At 47.8% G+C, this 11,521-nt stretch overlaps 1 protein-coding gene across 1 annotated transcript; it reads right to left on the bottom strand.

The window, feature by feature from the left end:
- Positions 1-324: 324 nt before the first annotated feature.
- On the bottom strand, positions 325-10,614 carry LOC138371595 (MAGE-like protein 2). Its single transcript, XM_069336499.1, has 3 exons — positions 10,489-10,614; positions 9,225-9,389; positions 325-855 (listed from the first exon to the last, which is right to left on the bottom strand). Exons 1-3 carry the CDS (start codon positions 10,612-10,614, stop codon positions 325-327), a joined length of 822 nt encoding a protein of 273 aa, XP_069192600.1.
- Between the last annotated feature and the right edge of the window lie 907 nt (positions 10,615-11,521).

The raw sequence follows: 11,521 nt of genomic DNA, 5'->3' as shown, positions 1-11,521 counted from the left end.
ATAGCAAAGGAAGGCTTCCCTCACTATGATAGCCAAAGCAAAGGCACACTTCCCACACTACGATAGCCACAACAAAGGCAAACTTTCACTACGATAGCCACAACAAAGGCAAACTTTCACTACGATAGCCACAAAGGTAACCTTTGCTTCACTACGATAGCCATAACCAAGGCACACTTCCCTCACTACGATAGCCATAACACCCACGAGCCAGCACCTCGCTACGATAGCCACATCATGTACACAGGGCGATACCATGTCTCCACGCTACCCATACAGATATACAAGCCGCTCATGTGTCATACTGTCCCCTGTGTGTGTATGTTAGCGGTGATGTATTGACCCCTGTTGAACGCCGGCCAGCAGACGAGGGCGGGGCTGGAGTCTGCAGGAGTCTGCTGGAGTCTGCTGGAGGCTGATGGAGTCTGCTGGAGGCTGATGGAGTCTGCTGGAGGCTGATGGAGTCTGCTGGAGGCTGATGGAGTCTGCTGGAGGCTGCTGGAGTCTGATGGAGGCTGCTGGAGTCTGCAGGAGGCTGATGGAGTCTGCTGGAGGCTGATGGAGGCTGATGGAGGCTGATAGAGTCTGCTGGAGTCTGCAGGAGGCTGATGGAGGCTGATGGAGGCTGATGGAGGCTGATGGAGGCTGATGGAGGCTGATGGAGTCTGCTGGAGGCTGATGGAGTCTGCTGGAGGTTGATGGAGTCTGCTGGAGGCTGATGGAGGCTGCAGGAGTCTGCTGGAGTCTGCTGGAGGCTGATGTAGTCTGCTGGAGGCTGCTGGAGTCTGCTGGAGGCTGATGGAGGCTGCTGGAGTCTGCAGGAGGCTGATGGAGTCTGCTGGAGGCTGATGGAGTCTGCTGGAGGCTGATGGAGTCTGCTGGAGGCTGATGGAGTCTGCTGGAGGCTGATGGAGTCTGCTGGAGGCTGATGGAGTCTGCTGGAGGCTGATGGAGGCTGCTGGAGTCTGCAGGAGGCTGATGGAGTCTGCTGGAGGCTGATGGAGTCTGCTGGAGGCTGCTGGAGGCTGCTGGAGGCTGCTGGAGTCTGCTGGAGGCTGATGGAGTCTGCAGGAGGCTGATGGAGGCTGATGGAGTCTGCTGGAGGCTGCTGGAGTCTGCTGGAGGCTGCTGGAGGTTGCAACCACCACCCACTATAACCACCATATAACAAGGGTTGATTGTTCAATAAACCACTGAACTATATGTGTAACAGATCTCTCACCCTGTCCATGGAGGACAGAAGAAAATGTATATATGCTGGTTAGCATTGTAAATGTCTGGCCACGTCTGTGGTAGGAGAGAGAGAGACAATTACAGATAAACTACTGGTTAGGGAAGGGAAGGGAACTATCTGGGGCAAAGCGCCAAGCCATTACCACTATATAGCACTGGGAAGGGGCCAGGATAAGGATTTGGGATGGGACGGGGGGAAGGGAATGGTGTCCAACCACTTGTGGACGGTCGGGGATTGAACGCCGACCTGCATGAAGCGAGACCGTCGCTATACCGTCCTAGTCCAAGTGGTTGGCCGTCTGTGGTAGGGAAAAACTTTCACCATCACCATCACCATCCCTCAATAACATCTACCACCAGTACTCACACCAAACTACCACCAGTACTCACACTAAACTACCACCAGTACTCACACCAAACTACCACCAGTACTCACACCAAACTACCACCAGTACTCACACCAAACTACCACCAGTACTTACACCAAACTACCAACAGTACTCACACCAAACTACCAGTAGTACTCACACCAAACTACCACCAGTACTCACACCAAACTACCACCAGTACTCACACCAAACTACCACCAGTACTCACACCAAACTACCAACAGTACTCACACCAAACTACCACCAGTACTCACACCAAACTACCACCAGTACTCACACTAAACTACCAACAGTACTCACACCAAACTACCACCAGTACTCACACCAAACTACCACCAGTACTCACACCAAACTACCACCAGTACTCACACCAAACTACCAACACTACTCACACCAAACTACCACCAGTACTCACACCAAACTACCACCAGTACTCACACCAAACTACCACCAGTACTCACACCAAACTACCAACAGTACTCACACCAAACTACCACCAGTACTCACACCAAACTACCACCAGTAATCACACCAAACTAGCAGCAGTACTCACACCAAACTACCAACAATACTCACACCAAACTACCAACAGTACTCACACCAAACTACCAACAGTACTCACAATAACATCTACCAGCAGTACTCACACCAAATTACCACCAGTACTCACACCAAACTACCACCAGTACTCACACCAAACTACCACCAGTACTCACACCAAACTACCAACACTACTCACACCAAACTACCACCAGTACTCACACCAAACTACCACCAGTACTCACACCAAACTACCAACAGTACTCACACCAAACTACCAACAGTACTCACACCAAACTACCACCAGTACTCACACCAAACTACCACCAGTAATCACACCAAACTAGCAGCAGTACTCACACCAAACTACCACCAGTACTCACACCAAACTAGCAGCAGTACTCACACCAAACTACCACCAGTACTCACACCAAACTAGCAGCAGTACTCACACCAAACTACCACCAGTACTCACACCAAACTACCACCAGTACTCACACCAAACTACCAACAATACTCACACCAAACTACCAAGAGTACTCACAATAACATCTACCACCAGTACTCACACCAAACTACCAACACTACTCACACCAAACTACCAACAGTACTCACACCAAACTACCACCAGTACTCACGCCAAACTACCACCAGTACTCACACCAAACTACCACCAGTACTCACACCAAACTACCACCAGTACTCACACCAAACTAGCAGCAGTACTCACACCAAACTAGCAGCAGTACTCACACCAAACTAGCAGCAGTACTCACACCAAACTACCAGCAGTACTCACACCAAACTTCCAGCAATACTCACACCAAACTACCACCAGTACTCACACCAAACTACCAACAGTACTCACAATAACATCTACCAGCAGTACTCACAATAACATCTACCACCAGTACTCACACCAAACTACCAACACTACTCACACCAAACTACCAACAGTACTCACACCAAACTACCACCAGTACTCACGCCAAGCTACCACCAGTACTCACACCAAACTACCACCAGTACTCACACCAAACTATCACCAGTACTCACACCAAACTAGCAGCAGTACTCACACCAAACTAGCAGCAGTACTCACACCAAACTACCACCAGTACTCACACCAAACTTCCAGCAATACTCACACCAAACTACCACCAGTACTCACACCAAACTACCACCAGTACTCACACCAAACTACCAACAGTACTCACACCAAACTACCACCAGTACTCACACCAAACTTCCACCAGTACTCACACCAAACTTCCAGCAATACTCACACCAAACTAGCAGCAGTACTCACACCAAACTACCACCAGTACTCACACCAAACTACCACCAGTACTCACACCAAACTACCACCAGTACTCACACCAAACTACCACCAGTACTCACACCAAACTACCACCAGTACTCACACCAAACTACCACCAGTACTCACACCAAACTACCAGCAGTACTCACACCAAACTACCACCAGTACTCACACCAAACTACCACCAGTACTCACACCAAACTACCACCAGTACTCACACCAAACTACCAGCAGTACTCACAATAACATCTACCAGCAGTACTCACAATAACATCTACCACCAGTACTCACACCAAACTACCACCAGTACTCACACCAAACTACCACCAGTACTCACACCAAACTACCACCAGTACTCACACCAAACTACCACCAGTACTCACACCAAACTACCACCAGTACTCACACCAAACTACCACCAGTACTCACACCAAACTACCACCAGTACTCACACCAAACTACCACCAGTACTCACAATAACATCTACCAGCAGTACTCACAATAACATCTACCACCAGTACTCACACCAAACTACCAACAGTACTCACACCAAACTACCACCAGTACTCACAATAACATCTACCACCAGTACTCACAATAACATCTACCAGCAGTACTCACACCAAACTACCAACAGTACTCACACCAAACTACCACCAGTACTCACACCAAACTACCAACAGTACTCACACCAAACTACCACCAGTACTCACACCAAACTACCACCAGTACTCACACCAAACTACCACCAGTACTCACACCAAACTACCACCAGTACTCACACCAAACTACCACCAGTACTCACACCAAACTTCCACCAGTACTCACACCAAACTACCACCAGTACTCACACCAAACTACCAACAGTACTCACACCAAACTACCAGCAGTACTCACACCAAACTACCAACAGTACTCACACCAAACTACCACCAGTACTCACACCAAACTACCAACAGTACTCACACCAAACTACCAGCAGTACTCACACCAAACTACCAACAGTACTCACACCAAACTACCACCAGTACTCACACCAAACTACCACCAGTACTCACACCAAACTACCACCAGTACTCACACCAAACTACCACCAGTACTCACACCAAACTACCACCAGTACTCACACCAAACTACCACCAGTACTCACACCAAACTACCACCAGTACTCACACCAAACTACCAACAGTACTCACACCAAACTACCAGCAGTACTCATACCAAACTACCAACAGTACTCACACCAAACTACCACCAGTACTCATACCAAACTACCAACAGTACTCACACCAAACTACCACCAGTACTCACACCAAACTACCAACAGTACTCACACCAAACTACCACCAGTACTCACACCAAACTACCACCAGTACTCACACCAAACTACCAGCAGTACTCACACCAAACTACCACCAGTACTCACACCAAACTACCACCAGTACTCACACCACACTACCAGCAGTACTCACACCACACTACCAGCAGTACTCACACCAAACTACCACCAGTACTCACACCGCACTCACTTCCCTCACACAAATCATAACAAAAAAGCCCCAATAGCAACAACAACATCAACCACTATTATAAAAAAAGCCTAAAGAGACGTCGTAAATCAGCCCCAGAAAAAGCTTCAGCGCCGTAACTCACAGCTTCTATGAATAACCAATCAATTCGGATCTGATTGGAAAACGACGTTTGGTGGATGATAAAAGCCTGTTCGGTGGTTTTTGTTCGAATACCACAAATTGTTGTATTTTGATGGGATTTTAAGAGAGTTAATTAAGAGGTGTGAAGGGGGATGTAAGGGGGGGGGGAGGGAGGGGGGGAGAGGGAGGGAGAGAGAGAGAGAGAGAGAGAGAGAGAGAGAGAGAATGAGAGAGAGAGAGAGAGAGAGAGAGAGAGAGAGAGAGAGAGAGAGAGAGAGAGAGAGAGAGAGAGAGAGAGCCTGACAGAGAGAGACAGAGACGGGCAGATAAACAAACAACAATACAACCTTCACATAAACAGAAGCAGAAATAACAACTCATGCTTGCATTTTCACCAGCTACTTAACCTGACAACCCTAACGAACCCTTCAACCCTTTAAAAAAAAGATAAAAACACAAATATACGATTCTTTAATGCCATATTGACCCAAACACACAATACTGTACAGAACGACGCTACAGAACACAATTTCTGATATTAAACGTCTTATAAATACCTTGAGAATCAAGCCAAGCTTCCCAGCATCTCTCTCTCTCTCCTCTCCACGCGGCCAGCCACCTGATGCCCCAGTCCAGTGCCCCAGGTGAGCGTGTGGGTACCGACAGGTTTCCACATGCACGGACAAGCAGGAGCAGGAGAGGCTGAGGGAGGGAGGTGAGAGAGAGGTGAGAGACAGGCGTGGAGAGGTGAGGGACGAATTCAGGTGTGTGTGTGTGTGTGTGTGTGTGTGTGTGTGTGTGTGTGTGTGTGTGTGTGTGTGTGTGTGTGTGTGTGTGTGTGTGTGTGAGTGTGTGTGTGTGTGTGTGTGTGTGTGTGTGTGTGTGTGTGTGTGAGTGTGTGTGTGTGTGTGTGAGTGTGTGTGTGTGTGTGTGTGTGAGTGTGTGTGTGTGTGTGTGTGTGTGTGTGTGTGTGTGTGTGTGTGTGAGTGTGTGTGTGTGTGTGTGTGTGTGTGTGTGTGTGTGTGTGTGTGTGTGAGTGTGTGTGTGTGTGTGTGTGTGAGTGTGTGTGTGTGTGTGTGTGTGTGTGTGTGTGTGTGTGTGTGTGTGAGTGTGTGTGTGTGTGTGTGTGTGTGTGTGTGTGTGTGTGTGTGTGTGTGTGTGTGTGTGTGTGTGTGTGAGTGTGTATACCTCTTCTTTTGTCACTGTCTCTGTATGGTACATCTGCTCAACACACATGTGAAGTTAAAGTGGCATTTTGTCACTTATGTGTAAGGTCCTGGACGACTTGTTAAGGTCCAGGACGACTTGTTAAGGTACAGGACGACTTGTTAAGGTCCAGGACGACTTGTTAAGGTACAGGACGACTTGTTAAGGTCCAGGACGACTTGTTAAGGTACAGGACGACTTGTTAAGGTACAGTATGACTTGTTAAGGTACAGGACGACTTGTTAAGGTCCTGGACGACTTGTTAAGGTCCAGGACGACTTGTTAAGGTACAGTATGACTTGTTAAGGTCCTGGACGACTTGTTAAGGTCCTGGACGACTTGTTAAGGTCCTGGACGACTTGTTAAGGTCCTGGACGACTTGTTAAGGTCCTGGACGACTTGTTAAGGTCCTGGACGACTTGTTAAGGTCCTGGACGACTTGTTAAGGTCCTGGACGACTTGTTAAGGTCCTGGACGACTTGTTAAGGTCCTGGACGACTTGTTAAGGTCCAGGACGACTTGTTAAGGTCCAGGACGACTTGTTAAGGTCCTGGACGACTTGTTAAGGTCCTGGACGACTTGTTAAGGTCCTGGACGACTTGTTAAGGTCCAGGACGACTTGTTAAGGTCCTGGACGACTTGTTAAGGTCCTGGACGACTTGTTAAGGTCCTGGACGACTTGTTAAGGTCCTGGACGACTTGTTAAGGTCCTGGACGACTTGTTAAGGTCCTGGACGACTTGTTAAGGTCCTGGACGACTTGTTAAGGTCCTGGACGACTTGTTATGGTCCTGGACGACTTGTTAAGGTCCAGGACGACTTGTTAAGGTCCTGGACGACTTGTTAAGGTCCTGGACGACTTGTTAAGGTCCTGGACGACTTGTTAAGGTCCTGGACGACTTGTTAAGGTCCTGGACGACTTGTTAAGGTCCAGGACGACTTGTTAAGGTCCAGGACGACTTGTTAAGGTCCTGGACGACTTGTTATGGTCCTGGACGACTTGTTAAGGTCCTGGAGGACTTGTTAAGGTCCAGGACGACTTGTTAAGGTCCAGGACGACTTGTTAAGGTCCAGGACGACTTGTTAAGGTCCAGGACGACTTGTTAAGGTCCTGGACGACTTGTTAAGGTCCAGGACGACTTGTTAAGATCCAGGACGACTTGTTAAGGTCCAGGACGACTTGTTAAGGTCTTGGACGACTTGTTAAGGTCCAGGACGACTTGTTAAGGTCCTGGACGACTTGTTAAGGTCCTGGACGACTTGTTAAGGTCCAGGACGACTTGTTAAGGTCCTGGACGACTTGTTATGGTCCTGGACGACTTGTTAAGGTCCTGGACGACTTGTTATGGTCCTGGACGACTTGTTAAGGTCCAGGACGACTTGTTAAGGTCTTGGACGACTTGTTAAGGTCCAGGACGACTTGTTAAGGTCCTGGACGACTTGTTAAGGTCCTGGACGACTTGTTAAGGTCCTGGACGACTTGTTAAGGTCCTGGACGACTTGTTAAGGTCCAGGACGACTTGTTAAGGTCCTGGACGACTTGTTAAGGTCCTGGACGACTTGTTATGGTCCTGGACGACTTGTTAAGGTCCCGGACGACTTGTTAAGGTCCAGGACGACTTGTTAAGGTCCTGGAGGACTTGTCAAGGTCCAGGACGACTTGTTAAGGTCCAGGACGACTTGTTAAGGTCCAGGACGACTTGTTAAGGTCCTGGACGACTTGTTAAGCTTCAAGAAGGACTTGTTAAGGTCCTGAACGACTTGTTAAGGTACAGGACGACTTGTCAAGGTCCAGGACGACTTGTTAAGGTCCAGGACGACTTGTCAAGGTCCAGGACGACTTGTTAAGGTCCAGGACGACTTGTTAAGGTCCTGGACGACTTGTTAAGGTCCAGGACGACTTGTTAAGGTCCAGGACGACTTGTTAAGGTCCTGAACGACTTGTTAAGGTACAGGACGACTTGTCAAGGTCCAGGACGACTTGTTAAGGTCCTGGACGACTTGTCAAGGTCCAGGACGACTTGTTAAGGTCCAGGACGACTTGTTAAGGTCCTGGACGACTTGTTAAGGTCCAGGACGACTTGTTAAGGTCCAGGACGACTTGTTAAGGTCCTGAACGACTTGTTAAGGTACAGGACGACTTGTTATGGTCCTGGACGACTTGTTAAGGTCCAGGACGACTTGTTAAGGTCCAGGACGACTTGTTAAGGTCCCGGACGACTTGTTAAGGTCCAGGACGACTTGTTAAGGTCCAGGACGACTTGTTAAGGTCCTGGACGACTTGTTAAGGTCCTGGACGACTTGTTAAGGTCCTGGACGACTTGTTATGGTCCTGGACGACTTGTTATGGTCCTGGACGACTTGTTAAGGTACAGGACGACTTGTTATGGTCCTGGACGACTTGTTAAGGTACAGGACGACTTGTTATGGTCCTGGACGACTTGTTAAGGTACAGGACGACTTGTTATGGTCCTGGACGACTTGTTAAGGTACAGGACGACTTGTTAAGGTCCAGGACGACTTGTTATGGTCCTGGACGACTTGTTAAGGTACAGGACGACTTGTTAAGGTACAGGACGACTTGTTATGGTCCTGGACGACTTGTTATGGTCCTGGACGACTTGTTAAGGTCCCGGACGACTTGTTAAGGTCCAGGACGACTTGTTAAGGTCCCGGACGACTTGTTAAGGTCCAGGACGACTTGTTAAGGTCCAGGACGACTTGTTAAGCTTCGTATATGTGTTTATATATTCATATAAACTGACTAATGATGTCAGTGAATTCATTTAAGATCAAATAACTTCATCTGATCATCTGTGGCGAGACGTCATCTCACTTGACCTTTCTTGACCTCGGGTCAAACGCCTTTGCCTCAAACGGCGACCTTTGATGTCGTTGACCTCAGATGGTGCTCCTCGAACCCTTGACCTGCTGCTTGACCCTCGCTTGACCCACGCTTGACCTGCTGCTTGACCCACGCTTGACCTGACCTTGACCCACGCTTGACATAATCTACACTTACACATGACCTGGCTTGACCTCGTTTGACCTAGAAATCACCTCAGTCAATAAGTTGCTTTTACAAGTATCACAAGTTGTTCTAAACCGGTTCCGGTTTGTTCAATACGTTCACACTTGACAGAACGTCTATTTAGGAGTATCTGGGAGAGGTTGTGAGCGTTCAAAAGATGTTTTGAACAACCTGGATTGTGGTTTGTGAGATTTAAAACGCTCGTTTTCAAATAGAAGTTTGGAGCTGTATCGTTGGTTCAGTAGTTTTGTGTTGCGTTAATAGATCTATCGATGCCTCAGTAGTTTGCTGTTGCGTTAATAGATCTATCGATGCCTCAGTAGTTTGCTGTTGCGTTAATAGATCTATCGCCGCCTCATTAGTTTTGTTCTTGCGTTAATAGATCTATCGATGCTTCAGTAGTTTTGTGTTGCGTTAATGGATCTATCGATGCTTCAGTAGTTTTGTATTGCGTTAATAGATCTATCGATGCCTCAGTAGTTTGCTGTTGCGTTAATAGATCTATCGACGCCTCAGTAGTTTTGTGTTACGTTAATAGATCTATCGATGCCTCAGTAGTTTTGTGTTGCGTTAATAGATCTATCGACGCCTTGCAAGCACCGTTATTACTTTGAGAGCTGCGTTACTTGGTGTCTAAATCATCTGCTTAGTTTCTGAATTACTTGAGTGTTGAGTGTTGAGTCATTGTTTTGATTAGTCCGTCAAAACAATGACGGCTTCTGTCTATGTCGTCTTTCAGGCTTTCTCCCCTGTCCACCCCACCCCATCCTACCTGTCTATCCGTCCACTCCTGACCCCACTCTCCTCATCCCCCTCCTCCTCTCTCTCACCCTTCCATCTTCTGTCCAACATCTTTACCGTCATTTCTCATCTCTGTTTCACTGTCTATTCTCCGATGGAGGGAGATAATAAGCTACTCTATCCTTTACAGATGTCTCTCATTCGATCTCGCTTCATGTAGGTCGGCGTTCAATCCCCGACGGTCCACAAGTGGTTGGGCACCATTCCTATCCCCTCCGTCCCATCCCAAATCCTTATCCTGATCCCTTCCAAGTGCTATATAGTGGTAATGGCTTGGCCATTACGACGACATAGCACGACTACATAAAATTTATACCTGCATGTATACTTTCTCCACCTGCATGTATACTTTCTCCACCTGCATGTATACTTTCTCCTGATAGTTCCTTCCTTCATTCTTTGTCTCAATAAACTTGAACTTGTCTCTTTCCCATTTTCTCATCACCTGTTTTAAGAACCAAATTCATCCTGGATGTGTCTCAATGGAAAGATTGATGATATTCTAGAGATATAATGAGAATTTTGTACCAAGATTGTAACCTATTGTGTGTGTGTGTGAGTCTTTTGCAGTGTCTGTGTAGGTCAAGTGTTTATGTGTGTTTGGTGGTGTGGTGCACATGTGTGGAGAGGAAGAAATGTGTATGTTTATCACTCAGAATGATGGGCTAATATGTTGATGGTGATGTGATAAACTTATTTCAGTTTAACAATCTTTCCGTTACGCCAGCCACACTTCCCTCTATCCACACCTGCCACACCTCCCTCCACACCTGCCCCCCTCCCTTACCCCCCTTGGTGTGTTGCTTTCTAGCCAACCAAGAGCGAAGTTGACTTTCCTTTGTGTGTGTACTATTAGTGCCTGCACGATCCAGCTGTATACAGCATACACCTGTTCCCACACCTGCAGTATACCTCATACACCCACACCCACACCTGCAGTATACCTCATACACCTGCAGTATACCTCATACACCTGCAGTATTCCTCATACACCTGCAGTATACCCCATACACCATCACCCACACCTGCAGTATACCTCATACACCTGCAGTATACCCCATACACCCACACCCACACCCACACCTGCAGTATACCCCATACACCTGCAGTATACCCCATACACCATCACCCACACCTGCAGTATACCCCATACACCCACACGTGCAGAGAGAGAGAGAGAGAGAGAGAGAGAGAGAGAGAGAGAGAGAGAGAGAGAGAGAGAGAGAGAGAGAGAGAGAGAGAGAGAGAGAGAGAGAGAGAGAGAGAGAGAGAAAGAGAGAGAGAGACTGAGAGAGAGACTGAGAGAGAGACTGAGAGAGAGAGAGAGAGAGAGAGAGAGAGAGAGAGAG

Source organism: Procambarus clarkii, chromosome 4 (assembly GCF_040958095.1).
Source record: "Procambarus clarkii isolate CNS0578487 chromosome 4, FALCON_Pclarkii_2.0, whole genome shotgun sequence".
Taxonomy (NCBI): Eukaryota; Metazoa; Arthropoda; class Malacostraca; order Decapoda; family Cambaridae; genus Procambarus; species Procambarus clarkii.
The sequence above is the reverse complement of the archived record's forward strand: the minus strand, read 5'-3'. Positions and strand labels throughout refer to the sequence as shown.

What these genes read in the sequence shown, in the direction of transcription:
- LOC138371595 (XM_069336499.1), bottom strand. Translation starts at nt 10,614, where the DNA reads ATGAGAAAATGGGAAAGAGACAAGTTCAAGTTTATTGAGACAAAGAAT. An exon ending in TGGAGAAAGTATACATGCAG is followed by an intron (nt 9,390 to 10,488) that starts GTATAAATTTTA and finishes GGTGATTTCTAG; the next exon opens with GTCAAACGAGGTCAAGCCAG. An exon ending in TGAGGTCAACGACATCAAAG is followed by an intron (nt 856 to 9,224) that starts GTCGCCGTTTGA and finishes AGCCTCCAGCAG; the next exon opens with ACTCCATCAGCCTCCAGCAG.